Consider the following 21,781-nt stretch of genomic DNA (forward strand, 5'->3'; position numbering starts at 1 on the left):
GCTTGGCCGGCTGCAAGATGGCCACACATTGAGTGGGCTCTGCTGGCCAAGCATAAATATCCGACATAATCCTGTCGAAATCCTTACCATCGCTGGACTCTGAGGCGGATTCCTGGCTCCTGATCTAGTGCGGCGCCGAACCATCACGCCTCCGCCTCCTCACTGAATCCTGCGGCGGAGCTGTGCCATTTTTCCCCGGGACGGCGGGCCTAAGACCTCTCGATCGCGAGGTCAGGCCTTCTCAGCTGGAGACTGCCTGCAGGTGCCGGGAGCCGTTGGATTGCTGCTGGCCGGCCGCGGGTGAGTAGGTCTGCTGCTGTGGTCCATCAGGCGGGTTTGGGGGCCGGTTCGTCCTGCCGGGCACGGCTTGCTGTGTAGTGAGCGCCAGACCCCTGGTGCGCTCCGGGCTGCCTCGTGCGGGCGCCCGGGCTCGGCGTTGCATGCGGTGGACCCCTGAGACTCTCCCCGCTCGCTGCTGCCATGGTTGCTTGTGCACCCTCCCCCCCGTAACCTATAGTTACTTCTGGCTGTGCGGGCGCTGCCTGCCACTCCCGGTGTTCTGTCTGCCCTTGGACTCGGCCCTTTGTCACTCCTGTGGGCTGCACCTACTGGGGCGGGCCTAGGACCTGCTGCGGCCCTGCCGGCTCTCTGCTCACCTCCTGTCTTCTGCCGCCTGGACTCCTCTATTGCTGCCCCCCAGCTGTTCCCTCTCCGGTCATCCTTTGGAGTGCTCTGTCCCCTGGAGGGGCTGGGCCATCGCCTGTGCAATCGGGGTCACGCCTCCTGGACCACGGGGCTGTGCCTTTCACCTTGGCAGCTGTTGTAGATTGCTGGATGTCGCAGGCCTGTGGTTGATTGGGGGCGGTCTCTGTAGCTTTCCAGGCGGGGTTGGGGGCTCGTGGGCCGCTCCTCCCAGCCAGGTGCACTGCGTGAGGGGTGCCAGTCGTTTGGCCGCCTTCCGCGGCCGCCGCGAGTGCCCGGACTCGGGGCTGCGAGTGGCGGGCCCCCCACAAATCCCTGCTCGCCTTCGCTGCAGACAGGTGTGCTCCCCACCCCTCTCCTTGACAATTATCTGCTTCCAGGGCTACATGGGAGCTGCCCTTTGCTCTCTGTGCCCTGCCTTTCCCTGTTCTCAGTTCTGCGCCCCACCAGGGCACTGCAACGCCTAGATTGGATCTTAAGCCTGCTGGGCCCCACCGGTCCATCTGTCTGCACTCTTCTCGCCGCCACCATTGCGGGACCATCACCACGGCTGCACCTTCAACACCCCGGCTATCTGTCGCTACTGCCCCGGTGGGCTCATTGGGGCTGCCTGTACCCTGCTCCGCTACCTGCCACTCCATCCGGTGTCTGGACGCGCCTCGCTGTCCTGGCCTTGCATTACTGGACGCACCTTGGTGGGACCTTCATCCTCGGAGTGTGGTGACCTCGCCCGGTGTCTGAGGGAGCGGGATGTCGCCGCTTTTGTTCCACCTAGGGGCCCCTTGATTCCCGGATTCGGCGGTGCACCCACTTGACTTGCTTTCTTCGGGCGGGTGGGCACGTGTTGGCTGCCTGTACTGAACGGCTTTGCAGCTTCCTGGCGATCCTGTTGCTGGGGCCTCCCATCATGGGGAAAAACAATCCCAAACAGCCCAAGATAGCATTTGAACTCCGGAGGTCTTCTCGTCAGGACGGTGCGGGCACCGAGAGTGCCAACTCAGCTGTCAACATGGAGGCCCCCCCATCGTGAGGATGACCTCAAGGCTATCATGCTGGATGTCAAATCCATGGTGACGGGCATAGCCACCCAGCTGGACCAACTTTCAGGCCGACTGGACACAGTGAAGGCCTGCGTCGACTCCCATGACAACCGGCTCCTTCATGTCGAAACCAGTGTCTCGGACGCTGAGGATGCTGCCACCCAGGACCAGCAAAAACTACTGCAGATGGACAAGATCCTGGCCATGATCCGGGACAAGAACGAGGACCTGGAGGCCCGCTCCCAGCGGAGCAACCTCCGCATCACGGGCCTTCCGGAGTCCACAACCATTCCTAAAATGGAGGCATTTGTGTAACAGCTGATTAAGGAACTATTCAGCGACGTCCTATCCACGGTTTTCATCGTAGAGCGTACCCATCGCTTTCTCGGTCCACGTCCCGGCCACGTTCATTGCGAAGATTTTTTACTACCGGGACCGGGATGCCATTCTCGGGGCTGCACGCGATAAGGGCACCATCACCCACCAGGGTAACACACTCTCCTCCGACCTGGACTATACCCTTGCTGTCTAAGCTGCACGGAGAAAATGTCTTCCTGCCAAACGTATCCTCCTAAAGCACGAGGTGTCGTACTCCCTGGCCTATCCGGCGAAGCTGAGGGTTCGCCAGGGCACAAAAACTCTAGTCTTTCCTGATCCCAGAGAGGCCCTGGCATTTGCTAAGAAATTGGACAAAGGTGCCCGCTCCTCTCCTTTCACATCTCAGCCTGACGGGACTGGCCGCCTCAGTGACAACGATTGAGAAGTGCCGACATTTCTGGTTTATGATCTTTCCCTTTGCATTTGAATAATGTTCGACGACTACTGCTTGGCCACCCTGCTTCTCTGCAGGGGCGTATGCCTAACCCTGCCATGCCCTCACGGGATGATTCCCTTTTCTCTCATTGTTCTTCCCTCTCCTAGTTGTAGGTCCCCGGGGGGTTGGAGTGGATGTGGAGTGGTTGGAGTTTTTTGGTCCGGGGCTGCTTTGCAGGGATGGGTGGCGGTGTGGGGGGATTGTGGGGTGTTCTGCTCCTCTACTGAGGAGGCGGCTTCAGTTTGCTGCTGTTTTGCTGTTTAATACTGCTCTTACATGTTTCTGCACTGACAATGTACTGTGCTTATTTCTTTGGCTATTCATGCTCAAGCTTGCAGGCTGCGCTCCCCTGTGTTTTATGGCTTGCTCTGCTCCTGCTCGCTGGTCATTGATTGAAGGTCAACCAGTTGCTCCACTGGTCCCTCCCTCCTCCAATATGCTGCACCTTCTGCAGTTTGCCCCATGTTGTGCTTGTTTTGCCCACTGTGGGATCCTGCGCTCCGGGCCCTGCCTTCCAGTTAGTCGCTTGCACGTTTTTCTTTCACTGCCCTGGCTATGGACTTCCCCCATGTTCGGACCCGGGGTGCCTTCTCCCCCCCTTCCGCCTGGACGGCAGGACACCGCCCTCCCCCTTTCTGCTCCCTATGTGCGCTGTGACCCTTTGCGGGCCCGCTCACCTGTGCTGCACGGTACTGTCCTCAACACTGCGCCTCCATGGCTGATGTAGTTTGCTGGTCCTGGAATATCCGGAGCTTGAATCACCACCGTAAAGCCCGACTGATTCTTTCACATTTACAATGGCACAAAGTGGATATATGTCTCTTGCAGGAGACGCACCTGCTGCCGGGGAACATCTCTAAACTTCACTCCTGGTATTGGGAGGAATCCCACTCCGCCACCTACTCGTCGTATGCCAGGGGTGTCTCCATTCTGATAAGGCGGGGCCTCCCGTGGCAGACCGCCAGGGTGATCGTAGATCCAGAAGGCAGGTACACGATTCGCGATTCTTCATGGTTTACTATTTACACATCCTGTCACTATTGCTGCGGTTTACGGCCCAATTACGATGACGCAGAATTGTTTACTCCCGTTTGGAATCTTATCCCCTCCGGTGGTCCTGCAGCTATCCTTTGGGGGGGGGACTTTAATGTTGCTCTTTCCGCGACCTTGGATCGATCGGGCTCTCACTCGTCTCACCCGCGAACTGCTGCAGCTCTTTTATCCATTCTAACTGACAATGCCCTTTACGATGCCTGGCGTCACTCTCATCCCGACGTGTGGGAGGGCACCTGCTTTACTGGTGCACAGGGATGTTGGTCACGCATAGACTTCTGGCTGACCTCGCCGGACGCCCTGTCCTGGCTTGCCGACCCGGTGCACACGGCTCGCACCTTTTCCGACCACGTACCAGTTCAGATTCGCCTTCGCCCCCCTCACTCCCCCGACGGACCTTTACTTGGCGCCTTCCTCCTAATGCCCTTCGGTACTCTGCTTTCTGTGCGGACATCTAGACCGCGACAACCAATTATTTCAATCTCAATGCGGGCTCTGTGGACTCTGCTTCCACCCTATGGGAGGGGTTTAAGCCCGTCAGTCGTGACAAATGTATTTCTAAACAGGCCAGCGTCCGTCGATCTATTCGTGCCACTTTGGCTAAACTTGAGGAGGAAATCAAAGATCTTGACGCCGCCCAGGCGGCACCCGAGACGCTGGCGCTTCAGCATCAAAAACACACTGAATACACCGATGAGGCTGGACGTGAACTGTCCATCCTGGGCGGGGAGGGTCGGGTGCGCCGCTTTGGAGAGGGGGACCGCCCGGGGCACACCCTCGCTAACCTTCTACGTCCTCCGTGTGCTGCATCCTATGTCACGGCCTTGAGTGACAGTGGCCCGGACAGGACTACCTCCCCAGTGGACATACAATCTCGCTTTCTCGACTTCCACTCTCAGCTCTACTCCGCTGGCACTCCCCTGCCGCGGGAGGAATTCGACCAACATTTCGATTCTATAGCGCTGGTCTGGTTGGAAGATTACCACCGTAAATGCCAATATGAACCGTTCTCTAGGGAGGAAATTTTGGCTGCCATTAGTAGTTTACCCGGCGACAAGGCCCCTGGAATGGATGGCCTGCCAGCCTCGTTTTACAAAACTTTCGCCGATATCTTGGAGCCACATCTGGCTGCAATGTATAACGACTTGTTTGACAACGGCTCCTTCCCGCCCTCTCTATGTGAGGCGCTGATAACCCTGCTTCTCAAACCTGATAAGCCTGCTGACCGTCGTGATTCATATCGTGCCCTTTCTTTAATCAATATAGACAACAAAATCTTTGCCAAATTGATTGCCTCCCGCCTTGCTTATTTTACATCTTGCCGCATATGGGCTTCAGTGACCTCTTTCTGTGCAAGGTCAGACTCCTCTACACCAGCCCCTCTGCACGTCTCCGCGTCAACGGCCAAGTCTCCGACCCTATCCCCATCGCCCGAGGTACACTTCAGGGGTGTCCGCTATCGCCGATGCTTTTTGCTATAGCGATGGAGCCCCTGGCCGCCAGATTGCGGCAGCACCACACTCATAGGGGTATTGGTTTCTCGTCCCGTTCCTTGCTAGTTTCAATGTATGTGGACGACGTCACGCTGTACGTCCGCCATCCCAAAGAGAACCTTAGCCCTCTGGTCCGGGAGATCATTCGCTTTGGTGGGCTGTCTGGGATCCAGGTGAACTGGACCAAGTCGGTTCTTTTCCCTTTTCCTGACGCCACTGTGCCATTCTCACCCGTTTTTCCTTTTGTGTGGGCCTCCGGCCCCAAGCGCTATTTGGGCATCTGGCTGAGTAGGGATCTGGATGAACTGTGGAGATAAAACTTTGGGTGTGCGGTGGACTGGCTGGAATCCAGGATTTCATCGTGGAGCCGGCATCCTCTGTCCTTGGCGGGCCGCATCGCAATCGCTAAAATGGTTGTACTTCCTAAATTTCTCTATTTGTTTTTAAATATCCCTGGCACTTCTTTCGCAAACTACGCTCCATAATCATTTCGCTAGTCTGGGCGGGTAAACAACCAAGAGTGGCTGATTACATCCTTACCCTACCCATGTCTGCTGGCGGGATGGGCGCGCCTGACTTCAGGCTTTATGCCCTGTGTGCTCAGGCCAGCTTCCTGCACTTATGGATCCACCCTCCCCTTATCAGCCTCATGTCGCAGTGGAGACAGATGTGGCGTCTCCCTGGCCTCTGTCCACAGCTTTGTTCACACCCGCGGTGCGCCCTCGGGCCGAGGTCGACACGGTTGAGTCGCCGCGATGGGCCTGGTCTGGCCTGCGCCGGTTGTCTGGCGTTCCTCTGCTGTCTGCCAACTCCATGCCCATAGTGAACCACCCAGATTTTGCCTCACCTCAGGCCTCTAGCATGTCCAGGAGTGCGACGCGCTTGGGCATGACAACGGTTGCGGATCTCTACCCGGAGAACACCTTCTATACGCTCCCTGACTCCTCAGGGCCACTGGACACACTTTTATTCTACCAGCTGCGTGCCACGTGCCGGAAGCTGCACCCCACCTTCCCTCAGCCCCCACCCACCATGCCAGCTCTGGACTTCATATACACCTCCTCGACTCCGCACAAACTAGTTACCAATTTATATGCTCTCACTATAGTGTCCGACCCCATCTCCTCTGATCGTGCTCGTGAGGCATGGGGTGCTGATCTTGGTACTGACGTCTCGCCGGCAGACTGGCTTTACTGTTGTAATCAGACGGAGGCTGTCGACGAACTACCGTCTCCGGTTGATCCATTTCAAATATTTGCATAGGCTGTACCGCACCCCGGTGCAGCTCCACCAGCTCGGGCTTACCCCTGGTGACTGACAATTGTGTGAGTTGCGCTGCCCCTGCGGCGGATTTTGCTCATCTTGCTTGGCTTTCTCCTAAGGTCTCGGATTTCTGGCAGGCGGTGTGTGTGCTGCAATTTCTGAAATCACTGGCGCAACGGTGCATCCGGATCCACCACAGTGCCTTCTCGGTTTCGTCAAATTCTGCCCTGACGTCTCTCGCCACCTGATTGCGATGCTGCTGGTTCTTGCTAGGCGTAGGGTGGCCATGTGTTGGGGTCACCGCCCTGCTCCCAAGGTGAGAGTTGGCTGGAGGACGCCTCTCAGTGCCACACTCTCCTATCGGAGTTCTGGGATTTAATGCCTACTAGGTACCGACCTGTTGACACCTGGGGCCCTCTGGTCACCTACCTTCTCTCCCGTCCCCGCTCCAGTGGCCCTGCCTCTCCCGCGCTCCCCGCCGGCGCTGGTCACCCCCCTTTCCTCCGCCCTGCTGCTACTGCTCTGTGTTGTTTCCCCACGAGGGTGGGATCTCTGTGAAGTGGAGCTGTGATATTACCCTTATGAATGCTTAAATGTGCCGACAGTTGACATCTATTTGTAATACAATGATTGACCTGCTTTTTGTTTTTGTATATTTGCACGGCGATATCGCACAATGTACTGTGTCTGTCTTGATTTTTCTCAATAAAGGTATTTGAAATTTTTTTTAAAAAGCTTGATTGGGATGCTTGTACATGGAAGAGGGAAACAGATTTTCTTTCAATGCTGTAGTCTCTCATGGGTATATTGAAATTATGCCTGACTGCCTGTAAAGTTCATTGAAATCTCTACATGAATGTGCTGAGACAATCGAGTTAATCTTTTACCAGCCCTATCTTTGAGGATAGATTTTTAAAACAATGAAAACTGCATGTGTCATTTACTTTGGCTAAAGCAGTTATTTTTTGGTACTTTGTGCTAGGCATAGCTCATTGTGGTGGAGTTTGGATTGCCTTCAGCCAGATTGACCTTTTAACTTGGTCGTGGACCAGGGTCAAAACGGACTCGATAATTCTCGCCTCAGTGCCTACTCCAACCAGGAAACACACTCAGCAACTCTGGGCATTAAGCTTGCCTCATCTCTACAACGGCCTCCCACAGACGCCGGGGATGCCCGGTTTCACCTTGGAGATACCCAGAAAGCGACCATCTCACAGGGAAAACCAGGAAGGGTTCCCCAGCGGTCTTCAGCGCCAGGATACTCCATGGAGTCGCAGTGCGCTTTACAAGTACATCCACATTTAACTACTGCAGGAGTTTCTGACACATGTTATTTGCAAGGCAACAATTTAATTATTGCCTTCAGTTTGTAGCAGTGATATGCGCTAGGCTTCTCATTCTAACTAGCCACAGAGGTAACAGAGTCTCTTTAAACGTGACTTTAGCGGGTCCCGAGCTGAAGATGTCCACTACTCTAGTGAGGTTCTGGGATCCGCTCCTTTTGGTTTTATGCTGTGACATACCGCCGTGGCCCAGAACCTACCAGATCCTCTCTGAGGAGGTTGGAGCGATGGTGACTTAGTGTTAACTCCATGATCACAATCAGTGGATGCCCCTTCGGACCCTAAGGACATAGGAGATGCGCAGCACACAAGCAGGGGACAGTGCAGTGGTGGCCACCCTGGTGCCGCACTGTAGTGCAGTAATTACCAAGAGTGCTGATCATCTGAAGGTGCTGCCAGAGCAAGGGGACAATAATTACTTCCTGAGCACCACAGCATCCTGATTGGGCAGGTGGCTGGGACAGCCGTGGGATATAGGCTTCACTTCTAGTAGCTGACCATCTGCTCCATTTACCCAATTTCCAACTGTGTGCTCAGGGCTGGCATGGGGGAGCTTGGCCCAGGGGCGCAGCAGGGAGCTGCCTGACTTAATGTCATGCAAACAGCAGCTTGTCCATCCCACTTGATCTCAATCGGATCCCATCAAAGACTTTGTAATCAACCCTTAATATAGCTCATCAACCCCCTGCCCTCCTCCCATCTTCCTTACACCTCATGCTGTCACCACAACGCCCACCTCCCCACCTGCCTCCACAATTTTCTTTCCGCCCAGGGTACGGTCCCGCTCAATCTTATTTTGGACCGGCCGCGAAAGTGCTGCTTCGCGTCGCAGGCGCATGGAAGGTTCCCAGTTGCTTTTAAGCTTTGAACCCACTATGAACTATTGGAGGAGGAATTCGACAGCACTCCCTCTCCAATCTTGGATTTATTTGGGTTTGCTCTATGGTGTCGTAATATCGGGCACCATGGAGTTGAGGATTGTTTCCACTGTCCACGGGGTCCTTCAAGAGACACGACAAAACAGAAGCAGGAGCCAACAGATGAATAAAGCCAAACACCATAGGAGCGAGCACTCCTGCGCTTCTCCAACACTTTCAGAGATGATTTGGTTGGAGTGACATTCCATTCCAGCTGCTATGCAGCCAGTGGGAAAGAAGCTAGAGGGACCCTCAAGCAAGGTGCAGAGAATAGAGCTGTAGCAGAGTAGAATACAGAGGTGCCAGGAGCCGGAGCACTGCTGGTGCACCTGACAGCGCAGTTAAGCACTTGTTGTGCTGTAGAAAAGTGGTAACAGAGGGATCTACAAGCTAGTGCGAATTGGGACTTCTTGTGAGTGACATTAGAGAAGCGGTTTGTGTTCTCTAAAGTGGACTCCGACAAAGCTTTTCTTGATAACCTAGCAGGAGGCATTGGGTCTTGTGCTTTGCACAGTTAGATTGCATGGGGGTGGCTGGTGAGCTCCTTGGCAGCGCTTGATTCCGTATGTATGACGATACAACGCATTCTATTACAACGCAGTATTTTACATCGCAGTGCTGACAACGCAAGTTGTTACATCGACATGCGCTGGAGGATGCTGAACTTGGGGACAGTGTGAATTACTATTCCAACTCCAGTCTACGTACAGTAGGGAAGGTGTTGGAATAGTAATTTAGAGCACCATCCAGTGCAAGTCGATATAACGACTTGCGTAGTCAAAACTGCGATGTAACATACCGCATTGTCATTGATGTGTGGTAAAGGATGTTTCCCTTGAATTCGAGCTATAGACTGGGCAGGCCAGTAGGGCTCCAGAGGGTGTCATGGGAGCCGGACCTGTGATGCTTTGATGCTTTATCTGTTCCTTTTTTTCCCCTTCCACAGGCTCCCTGGCGCTACAGAGTTAAATTGATTAGAAAGCACTTGTGAAAGGCTTTCCGATCGAATGTTCTTATGACTTGATAGTGTTTTGGAGCTGCAGTTGCATGTTTTTTATACTGTACATTATCCTTGTGGATGGGGTCAAATACAGAGATTCGCTAATAAATATAATCTCGGTTTCTGTTGTCGATCAGGGACACAGTAGTCCTTGAAAGTGTGAGGGCGCCGTCGAACGTGGACATGGTATAAACATGGCTTCTCCCTTGACAGGCCATTTGACCGTGAACTTGAAAACGTTTTGTCCCCACCACTCACCTCAATACAATTGTTTAAAAGTAGCTTTAATTATACGTGTTTCTTCTCTCCTTAGAAAACATACTGGGCGTTTAAATTAAACATATCAGTCTAGCACACAAGTGTACAGAAATAAATGCATAGCTTACTATTTCCGGCAGCAGATTTAAAAATAAAGTGCATTGTGTGCGGCAGTAGAACACTCGCTGTGAAAGACAACAAGGTGATGGAAGGAATGCTTGAATTAATATCAGCCATTGGCAATCGCTCCGGTCACATTCCGGTCCATAATTATTCACCCACTGTGCCACTCTGCACAGGTACTATTCATGTATAATTCATTCTTGGTCCTACTCCAAAAGAAACATTACACCCTGAAATGCCAGGCCAAGGACCTCTAACACACGCAGCAATCACTTTTTGCCGAATATGCGAAGTCAGACTGTTCTAGCAAGTTAGCTTTGGTCCTGCTACAATATGAACAGTAACCACCCCTCCCCCTCCAAAAAAAACCCTCTAATATACCATTTACTCCTATAGGTAGGCGTACTCCCATAGTCCTAAATTCATATCTATCGTGTCTAGATGTTCCTTTTTAGTTTAATTGTGCTTATTTCCTAATTTTCTGTATGTTGTTTTACTGCATTTAGTCTATAGTTTGACTATACATAAGCTATTCAGTGTGTGTGTGTGTGTGTCTGTGTGTACATGCAGGCCTTTGTGTACATACGTCTTTGTGTATATTGTATGTGTATGTGTGTTTAGATAGATACATTTATATAGATACAGTTAGGGACATTTAAAATGAGAGATTTTACTATATTTACCTTACCTACAATGTAAAGTAAAGACTCCCTATGTACTGCCTTCGAAGTAAAGACACCCGATGAACTAGTTGCAATGATAAGATAGGACACCGTTTGCATAAGAGGAGAGGACTGGGCTGAAGTGAATAATCACAGCTTCCAAAAAGTGGTGTGGTAATGTTCAGTGTAAACGTCAATGTGCTTCATATAGATCAGCAGTAGTTGCAAAAAAAGTAGAGGCAATAAAGTGTGTCTTGTTTTTTTGAATTGCCCTAGTTACTTACCTATGTGCGGCACGTTTCGAAAAATGACTGTGTTGTTCTGTTTCTGTTGCAGTATCTACTAGAAATGAAAAGTTTAATATTACCCCCAGAACATATCTTGAAGAGAGGGGACAGCGAAGCAATAGCATACGCATTCTTTCATCTTCAGCACTGGAAAAGGGTGGAGGGTGCCTTAAATCTCTTACATTGTACGTGGGAAGGCAGTAAGTACTTCTTTTCCGAAATATTCAATGAAAATAAATGCTTGAAGAAAGTCACTTATATCTGAAAGTGTGCATACCGGCTGCGATTATTGGAAGCGGGCGGTTGGCTCAATTAGAACATTAACTGTGTATCAGCTCTTTTGAATGAATGTTATAACTCAAAGTTTGCAGGGCGGTCTAAACCAATCAGTAATTTATCATTACCTCCTTGTTACGCCCCCCCCAATTAATTAACTAATGAGGCTGCTGCGCCTCATTAAGTAATTAATTAGGGTGAAATCTCCGGTAAGTAACTGACGCATTAAAAATAATGCCCAATACTACATCATTCAAGTAGGATGTCGGGTTTCACCTGCAGTTTGAATATCTGTATCTAGGGGGAGCCCATTACAAAATTATCAAACATTACTTTTCTCTTCCCATACTTTGCTCTGTATGAATCCTGCAGCCGTTTTTTGTTAACATACAGGGTATGAAAATACCCAGCGGTGGGCGAGACAATAGATTTACAGGGGAAGCCAAGCCAAGGGTCTGGCTCAGATCTTACTGCCCGTGCACCAGCCTAGCCATGAAAATGTTTCCTATGTAAATCAACAAACATCACATAAAATGATAAAGTCGCTTCAGAGTTCAAAAAAGTGTATGTGCGAGGCATATGAGCTGCAGATTACACACTATGCATAGATCGCCACCTAGTGTTGGGCCTGTATGTTTGCAGTTTGTTTTTGTCCTGAAAAGTTCTTTGGAAGTCACGAGTTAGGTGACTCTTCCTTTGTACCATATTGCACATGGGCATCGGCTCCATCCTCCGATTGTTTTTTTTCCACCATCGGGCTCGGATGTGTTTCCTGCGCTCCAGTTTGAAACCGATTTTCCTTCGGCGCACAATCCTCACCCAGTTTGACGGTATTGTTTCGATCGCGGTCCCCATCGACGTGTATCTTCACCACTTCGAAGTCTTCGATTCCATTCGTCGATGAAGGCTTTCGGGCCTACCCAGGCCTTACTCTCTGGCTCATGGAAAGGACGCCATTCAAGAGGTGTCCTCGATGTAGATCGAAGTTTCTCCACACAGATCTACATGAGGTGTGCAACCTTTGCCTCTCACCAGAGCACGAGGCCAAAGACTGCTCCGCTTGTGCCTTCTTCCGCTCCAAGAAGACTATTCGGGACCGACGAGCTCTAAGAACAATGGCTCGCTGGTCAGCATCGATCCCGGATGATATCTTCCAAGAGGGCGTCGACGTGCCAGAACAGCAGCGGGCCGAAATAAGCGCCAGCTCCTCGGATGCCGAAAACTCAGACGTCCAGGACATCACTCCAGCTCAGCGGGTCGTAAGTAAGCACGTCGACTCCGACCCTTCCTCGACACCCTCCAAAAAGGCTTCGTCACACCCTCACCTTCGGGCCCGGGTGCACACCGAGAGACTGCTTCCCACGCCCCGCCCTCGGGCTCGGCAAAGAAGCCTACTAAGCCTTCAGGTGGCTCGGGCTCGAGACAGCCTATTCCCTGTGTCGATCCTACACTGACACCGAAAAAAAGCCATCTTCCGTATCCACGCCAACCGCTGCTTCGACACCCAAGCACTCGGCGCCGAAGACTGGCACCGGCTCATTGACGTCAAAACCGCACTCTGAGCCGAGTAAAAAAACTACCTAAAGGTCCCGAATCCCATGTTTCGGAACCGAAAAAACCCACGGAACCATAAAAACACGTTCCGGTTAAAGACATTGCAAAAGATCACAGTTCTAAGCCAAAAGACCCTAGACCAACTACCAAACCGATATCGAAAGGACCTGCCATCCTCAGAAGAGCTTTTTACACCGGATCCTACTCAAAAGACTCTTGTAAAGAATCCTAAGACTGGACAAGTGTCTCTTGGCTCCGAGAAGAGACCACTAGAGGCGCCTGCCCCTCCTCCTCCTCCTCAGATGAGAGACATTGCAACCTCTCCATTAAGGGTCCCTTCTCCACTTCCCCATAATCTTCCACCTCCTCCACCACATCATTCTCCTACACCATCCCCTAACCCAGATGATGATGTAGACACAGACTCTGATGACACCGGTGGGGTGCTTATCAACCAATAGGGAACGATAGTCCCCCTCAGTCACCTAATCCATGGGATGATTATAACACCTCTGATGTGCCTTACATCCCTCAATATGATGTATATCCCTCCAGGCCATCCCGCCAGAGGACACTATAGGTTTTAACCTACTAGTCCAGAGGGCTGCCCAATACCATGGGGTCGATTTGCACAAAGACACTGTGGAGGAAGACTTCTATTGGACACTTTTGACGATACACAAAGGTCTACTGCCATTCTGCCAATGCTTAAGGGGGTCATTAAGCATGCAACAAAGGTCTTTAAAGATCCTGTTAGGGCTCGAGTCTTCAACCCCCGCATTGGGAAAAAATACAAAGCTGCCCATACAGATCTAGCTTACATTAGAGGCCCAGCACCCCTAGATTCCTTAGTAGTTTCTAACACACGTAAACGTGCTAATTCACAAACATCAGTTGAGGCCTCACCACCAGACACGGAATCTAAACTCCTTGACGCCTCCGGCAAACGAACAGCGTCTCAGGCAGCTAACATATGGCACATTGCCAATACCCAAGTGCTATTGGCAAGATATGACAGGGTACATTATGATGAACTGGAGTTCATAATGCAGCATGTACCAGACAAATATAAAAATAGGGCCAATGAACTCATACAAGAAGGTAAAAATATCACTAATACTTCCATCCGTTGTGCCCTAGATGCTGCATATACTGCCTCAAGGGCAATCAATACTAGTGTCCTTTTGTGTAGCCATGCCTGGCTACGTATTTCAGGTTTTAAACCTAAGGTACAAAATTCCATCCTCAATTAGCCATTTGATGAGAAACACTTATTTGGCCCTAATGTCGATGTATCTTTAGAGAAAATGAAAAAAAACCAACACAGCTAAATCTATGGGAGCCTTGCAGCTGCATGCTCCCAGACGTTCTTTTCGTCGCTCATCATATAGAGGCAATGCAAGAGGCTACTCTACCGAAAGCCCCTCCACTTCCTACAAGACCCCTAGCCAATCTACATTCACTAGAGGCTACCATAGAGGGGGTTACAGGGGTAACAACAACAAAGGCAGAGGCAAAACCAACAACTCTCGCTCTGCCTCCACCTCTACCCAATGACTTTCCTCCCCTTCCCCCCAACATTCCACTCCTGTGGGGGAAGACTACAACAATTCCTTCCTGCCTGGACCGACATCACATCAGACAGGTGGGTGCGACAAATTATTCTGTCAGGTTACTGTCTAGAACTAACATCTACCCCCCCCCCCCCCCCCCCCCCCCCAACATACCACCCAAACAGCGTCCAATGTCACAAAAACATCTATCTCTGTTAAAGGAAGAATTAATATCTTTGCTAGAAAAAAGTGAAAAAGAACCAGTTCCTCTGCACCAACAAAACAAGGGGGTTTACTCCCTATACTTTCTTATCCCAAAGAAGGACGGCTCTCTAAGGCCTATTCTAGACCTCAGACCGCTAAACATATACATACAGTCAGACCATTTTCGCATGGTCACTCACCAACAAGTCCTTCCTCTCCTATTACAAAACAACTTCCTTGCTACTCAAGATCTCAAGGATGCATACTTCCACATTCCCATTCACAAAGCTCACAGGAAGTATCTCAGATTTGTAATAGTCGGGCAGCACTATCAATTCAAAGTACTCCTATTCGGAGTCACAACAGCACCAAGAGTATTCACCAAATGCCTAGCAGTAGTGGCAACACATTTACGAAGACAGCACATCCACGTCTTCCCCGACCTAGACGACTGGCTCATAAAAGCCAGCTCATACAACCAGTGTGTGGAACACACTCATGCCACTATCCAACTGCTCCAGAACTTGGGGTTCACAATAAACCACACCAAGTCTCGTCTGAAACCATTCAAAGTACAACAGTACCTCGGTGCCACAATAAACACCTCAACAGCGCTAGCTTATCCCACTCCAGTAAGGATAGCTAGCATGCAAACTCTTCTCACAAATTTTCAGCTACAACACTCCCTTCCAGCACAAGTGTTCATGCAGCTCATAGGGATGATGGCTTCTTGCATTTTCATAGTGCCCCATGCAAGACTTCAAATGCGTCCTGTACAAGAGTGCTTATCATGACAATGGAATCAGGCTCAAGGTCAATTAACAGACCTAGTTTTGATGGACGGTTGGACTCATCGCTCTCTACAGTGGTGGAACACCAAAAACCTTTCCAAAGGGCGACTGTTCCTAGAGCCACTTCCTCAAATAGTCTTGACAGCAGACTCATCGCTCTCCGGGTGGGGAGCCCACCTACTGCAACACACCATGCAAGGCAGGTGAACACCGCAACAAAAGTTACTCTGCATCAATCACCTGGAGTTACTAGCTATATTCCTAGCAGGAAACATCCTAAACCACGATGATTGAACCACGACTCACCTGAACAACAAGGAGAAAATAACGAAGACTGCTGAACAACATCGGCCGGAACTACGAAAGGCTGAACAACGAAGTATAACGTATCCTGTATAATGTCACTCCTCAGAATTAAGGGAACATTAAAGGAGGGTGAGGGGTCTCCCCCCACAAAAAAAGATAAATAAAAAATAAAAAAGCCTAATGGTATGCATTGTCAAAGCATACTAACGAGTGGTTCACGCAAGAAGTATAGTAAGTACAATAGTGCCATCCAATGGCCAAACACGAGATGTTTCATTTCATGGTTTAAGAAGTCGTGCTAAAAAGGTAGTGGTTAAGAATAGCTCGTGGTTAGGCTTTAGTGGTTAAGGCAGTCATGGTTTAGGCAGTCGTTGTTTAGACATACAACCATTCCTAGCACTGAAAGCTTTCCAAGGGCAAGTATCAAACAAAGCTGTGTTAGTCCACACGGACAACATGACAGCCATGTATTACATACAGAAACAGGGCGGAACACACTCCCTGCAACTCTCTCAGCTAGCACAAAACATATGGTGGTGGGCTATACCTCAAAACATATTCCTCTAAGCCCAGCATGTCCTAGGAGTACAAAATACCATAGCAGATCTGTTAAGTCGTCAGACACAACAGATCCACGAGTGGGAACTTCATCCGCAAGTTCAACCATTCTCTCAGATGTGGGGACAACCTCAGATAGACCTCTTTGCCACCCACGAAAACGCCAAATGCCCAAGCTTCGCCGCCAGATATCCACACCCACTGTCCAAAGGCAATGCGATATGGATCAACTGGTCAAACAAATTTGCGTACGCTTTTCCACCTCTACCACTCATGCAACTAGTAGTACGCAAACTACAGCAGCATTCTCTGACCCTCATCCTAGTTGCTCAAACGTGGGCCAGACAGCCGTGGTACACCACACTGCTACAACTGGCTGTAGTACCGTACCACAAAATATACCTGTCTCCACGCCTTTTAACACAGAACCGTGGCGAGATCAAGCACCCGGACCCAGCTCCGCTCAACCTTGCGATCTGGCTCCTGAAATCCTAGAATTTGGATATCTTAACCTTCCTCCAGACTGAATGAATGTCATAAAAGAAGCTAGACGTCCAACCACTAGAGCATGCTATGCAGTTAAGTGGAAACGCTTTGTAATATATTGTCACAACAACAATATTAATACCCTAGACGTGTCTATTCAACACATCATAGGATACTTACTACACCTCCAAAGATGTAACTTAGCCTACACGTCTATTAGACTACATCTTGCGGGCATAGCAGCATATCTTCAAAACAGACAGCATCTATCTCTGTTCAGAGTGCCTGCTATTAAAGCCTTCATGGAAGGCCTCAAGAGAATAATTCCTCCTAGAGTACCACCTTCATCAGTGTGGAATTTGAACATTGTTCTCACACGGCTAATGGGACCTCCCTTCGAACCTTTACATAAATGTGAACTACAATTTTTAACATGGAAAGTTGCCTTCCTAGTAGCTATTACTTCTCTACAGAGAGTAAGTATGAACTACAGCACTAACAATTCAAGAACCTTTCTTGCAAATGCATCATATTAAGGTCGTTCTCCATACTAATCCAAAATTCCTGCCCACGGTCATTTCTCGCTTCCACCTCAATCAATCTGTGGAACTGCCCGTTTTCTTCTCGCAGCCATAAACAGTAGCAGAAAGAGCTCTTCATACCCTAGATGTTAAAAAAAGCATTGCTATACTACATTGAGAGAACACAACCCTTTCGTAAGACCAAACAACTTTTTGTGTCTTTCTCACCACCACTAAAGGGCAATCCCATATCAAAATCTGGTATACCTAGATGGATTGTCAAATGCATACAGATTTGCTACCACAAAGCTAAACGTACGTTATCTGTTCCTCCTAAAGCCCATTCGACAAGGAAAATACGGGCTTCAATGGCATTTTTAGGGAACATTCCCCTAGATGACATCTGCAGAGCAGCTACATGGTCTACACCGCACACATTCACAAAACACTATTGTGTAGATGTGCAAACCAAGCAACAAGCTAATGTGGGCCAGCTGTTCTCAAAACATTATTTCAAACTACTTCAAACAGATAGGGGTGGTTGCCGCTAAGAGTGGGTACTGCTATACAATCTATGCATGGTGTGTAATCTGCAGCTTATATGCCTCGAACGGAAAATGCTACTTACCAGTAGGCATCTGTTCTTGGCATGTAGAGCTGCAGAGTTACACACACCCACCCGCCTCCCCGGCTACCCTAGTCTGTTCCAGTATTATCTTAATTAGATACAGCTTACATGGACCTCCTTCCTTTTCTTGCACAGCTCCATCATTTCCCTAATGGCGAAAAACAATCTGAGGATGGAGCCGATGCCCATGCTCAGTATGGTCCAAAGGAGAAGACACCTATCTCGTGACTTCCAAAGAACTTCTCAGGACAAAAGCAAACTTCAAACATCCTGCCCAAACACTAGGTGACGATCTATGCACAGTGTGTAACTCTGCAGCTCCACGTGCCAAGAACAGATTCATACTGGTAAGTAGTATTTTCCTTCTTTAAGATGAAGCTTTGACAATACGTCCCATTATAGCACTGCACTAATAAGCACTTATTAAAAACGATAGTGCATTAATGGTTTATGTTTAGAATCGAAGAAACAAGACAATTGGCATGTAAACTAGGCCTGGACAGAGTTCGCAGAGTTTTACTCCGCAGAACTCCGCATAGAGATAGAAAACCTCTGCCACGCTCTGCGGAGTTTTGTTAAAAGCAGAGAATGTTAAGTTGCGCTACTTACACTGATTTTAAGCCCCGGGAGTTTGTCCTGCGCTGTAAAATTAGCGTGAACAGCAGTCTGCATCACGCCAGAGGGCGCTGCTGCTTTCTGCCGCTCGAGTAGACATTCTACTCGAGCGGCATCTTCCTCAATGCAAGCTGCAGATTTCTCACCGCGAGCGGTCGCAACCTGCCGCGACCACCCGCATTGAGAAATCTCCTAATAGGAGTTCCAGTGCAATTTTTGTCTCCCGAGAACTCGCCAACTTACAGTTTGTGAGCCCTGTGAGAGAGAAACCTCTGCTCCGCATTGCTTCACTGAGTTTGAGAAACTCCACAGGAGCGCAAAGTGGGCAAAACTCTGCGAACTCTGCCAGTACAGTGGAATTCTTTGCCCACCCAAATGTAAACCCTGTACGTTACCCATATTATTTTAGAGCAACATTATAATCTAGTTAATTAAGCCGGAATAGGTTTTTTGCAACTGGCATTCTGAACTCGCATATTTGAAAGTGCTTTCATTTGCGATAATAATGAAAAATGACTTTTGGTAAAATAAAATATTTGCCTAAGATTACACAGTTAAGCAGCGAAGCTGCGATTTATCTAGATTTACTGGAGTCACTTTGAGCAAATCAGCCTGGAAATTAGTATTTATTTGTCTTTCCTTATGTGAAGGTTTTGTTTTTACCTCTTTGTGCATTTTTCTGCAGATTTTAATAGGGTGAATTCAACTTGAAGGCTTTGAAGTGCTTTACATGAGCACCAGGTTACATTACACAAGGTCACATGCATTGTTTTTTTTTTACTTTATTTTTCTTTTTACAAAAGGACAAACAAAATAAATCAACTAGACATTAGTCATGCATTGTTCAATTGAGACTACACAAAGCATATAGATGACATGTGCAGTAGGGAAAAATATAGTAGTTACTTATTGAATACATGGGATGGCACATGGGTACCTCCAAGGGAGGAGAGTGTGAGGAGGCCAGGGGGCGCAAGACGACTGGTCACAGCTGGTCAAATTCAGGCCTTTAGGGGACCTGATATGAACTGTAGGCGTGAACCTCATCTGACATTGCTATCTGGGGCGTCTGTGTCCATTGTTAAAAAATAATCATGCAGTGATTGCCAAATGTCCTTGGGTCTGGATGTGGGAGGTTGGAGCACAGCGTATGTTTCAGTGGTTGTTTAACAGTATATCATGCCCTTCACCCTCTCGTCCTTAGTGGGGCATCGGCTACTACCCTGAAACAGAGCTGCAGCAGAGCAATGGTAGTAAAGCACAGAGAACTGGGCTGAAGGGGTTTAATATATCCAGAGAGGGCTAGTTGGGGGGTCAGGGTCAACAGTGACCCCATTCATTGTGGACATCTGATCAAGGACCTGAAGCCAGTAGGCTTGAATAACAGGACAGGTCCATGGGAGGTGTATAAAGTCTGCGTTGTTAGTCCTACATTTCAGGCATTTGTGAGCGCATGCAGGATCAGTTTTTGCTAAATCTTGTGACGTGGTGTATGCGCGGTGTAGAAACTTGAAATGTAGCAGTTTATGCCTATGGTTGGAGGAAAGGAGTTTCATATGTGTGCAGCAATAAATCTACATCTTGTCTGCTATAGGATGCCCTAAGTTACGCTCCCATGCCGCCTAGGCCCTCGCACCAACCAATGGTTTTAGGGCTAAACAAGTCTGGTAAAGCCTTCAGACCAATCGTGACCCTTCGGTGGTGGTAATCACCAGCATCAAACTGGGGGGGGGGGTGGAGTTCTTTGGTGCTACTGGGTATGAGGGTAACTGGTCACTCAGTGTGTTCTGTAGACTCCTGAGAATGAAATGGTCCTTGTGCTAGAGACCCCGGTAGTAGCAATGTCTGCGTGTGTGATAACCTGTCCATCCAGAAAGAGGTCCCCGTTCTATGTAGGTTGAGAGTTTGTATTCAAACTTATCAGTATCTCCATAGATTTATTGCTGACTTTGTGAATTTCTTTTAAATATCATGTTCTCAAATGTTACTTTTTAGGTCTGGATTAGAGCCAGATGTAAGTGCTACGCTAGCTTTGTGCAAGTAAAAAAAAGTCATAAATAAAAAAAATACTTGTGTATATATACATAGATAGGATTTGGGTGAGCCACCCTCAGGCATTAGTCTGTTAAATAGTCACACATTTTGCTTCCATTCACTGCAGCTTACAGTATAAGGCAATGGGTCAGCCCTGTTCAACCATTGGCTCTCTTGCAGTACCAGTACGGCATTTTGCCTGATCCTATGTGCACATCTGCCTAGAAAGAAGTGCACTTCACTGCCAAGGTTGTTAGGCTAATACTTTAATTTGCAATTTTCTTTTCTTTCTATTCTGTACCCATTTTCTATTAGTGATCCATCTGTGTTTAAACTAGGTCTTCAGGTTACAGTGATTCAAAGTCAACAGAACCTTTTCTTTGTGCAAACAAGAATCCTACATTCCTTTAATGTGCATTACAACTAATAAGGCTCCTACACCCGATCGTAGTACATTCGCTTGCTAGGTAGGAAGAACCTGTATTATGTAAAAATTATATGCAATGGTTATTATTTTTTTTAATTATAAATATTTATTGCAGGCAAAGGGTCACCATGTTTAGACAGCAGCATGTTCTGTTTTTTGGCATATGCGGGTAATAAAAAGTAAGCCTGTTTGCCAATAGTAGACCAAATCGATTTGCCAATGCTTTTTAATTATGTTTTTACTCATAAGTAGAGTTCATAAATCTTCATAATGTCTCTGAAGGTTTTGTTACATTTTTTCTGACAGACGGGCATAAGAAACATACCGATGGGAGTCTACTATTTATTAGCCATAAGCGTCACCACATCAGCGTATGTTTCAACTTTCCTAATGGATGGACGCATTTCTGTCCATTTTCATTTCCCTGTGTTGTGGATTTTGCAATGAATCGTCCTCTGAGCATCAACTGCATGTCTTTTATTCTACATTGATTCTGGTGGCATCCTCTGTCTCAACATGAGCAAGTGTTTTTTAGTCTTGTAAATATTGTCAAAACTGCTAGGCAAGTGTAGTGCCTCCTCTCAGGTGATTGTATATTGTTTGGAACATTTGTTTTTGTGGCAGCTGTTGCTAAGAGGGGTAGAGCACCATTCTGATCTTTCTGTTTATGATGGGTGTGCCTTGTTATAATCCTAGTTTCCTTTTTCAGTGAATATTTGTCCCCATTATTTTATGCTCCGCTTATTTACCAAATTCATAACAAATTTACTAAGTTTGCAGGCCTCCCCTATTGGGGTGATAAAGATAAATGAGAAAAGTATATGTAATGATACCTTAACCTCTAGTCCTGGGGTCCATCAAAAGCTCATGGCT

The 21,781-nt window shown here is 48.6% G+C and overlaps 1 protein-coding gene across 8 annotated transcripts in view; it reads left to right on the top strand.

Moving 5' to 3' along the window:
* Positions 1-21,781, top strand: part of ST7 (suppression of tumorigenicity 7) — a 579,549-nt gene that overhangs the window by 496,956 nt on the left and 60,812 nt on the right. For 6 of the 8 annotated variants that reach the window (XM_086919396.1, XM_086919395.1, XM_086919402.1 and 3 more), the window contains exon 12: positions 11,005-11,155. In XM_086919396.1, coding sequence (XP_086775522.1) covers positions 11,005-11,155 — 151 coding nt within the window. The remainder of the gene's footprint in view (positions 1-11,004; positions 11,156-21,781) is intronic. The other 2 variants (XM_086919397.1, XM_086919407.1) reach the window with 1 other exon arrangement.

The sequence above is a fragment of the Lissotriton vulgaris genome, chromosome 1_1 (genome assembly GCF_964263255.1).
Source record: "Lissotriton vulgaris chromosome 1_1, aLisVul1.2, whole genome shotgun sequence".
NCBI lineage: Eukaryota > Metazoa > Chordata > Amphibia > Caudata > Salamandridae > Lissotriton > Lissotriton vulgaris.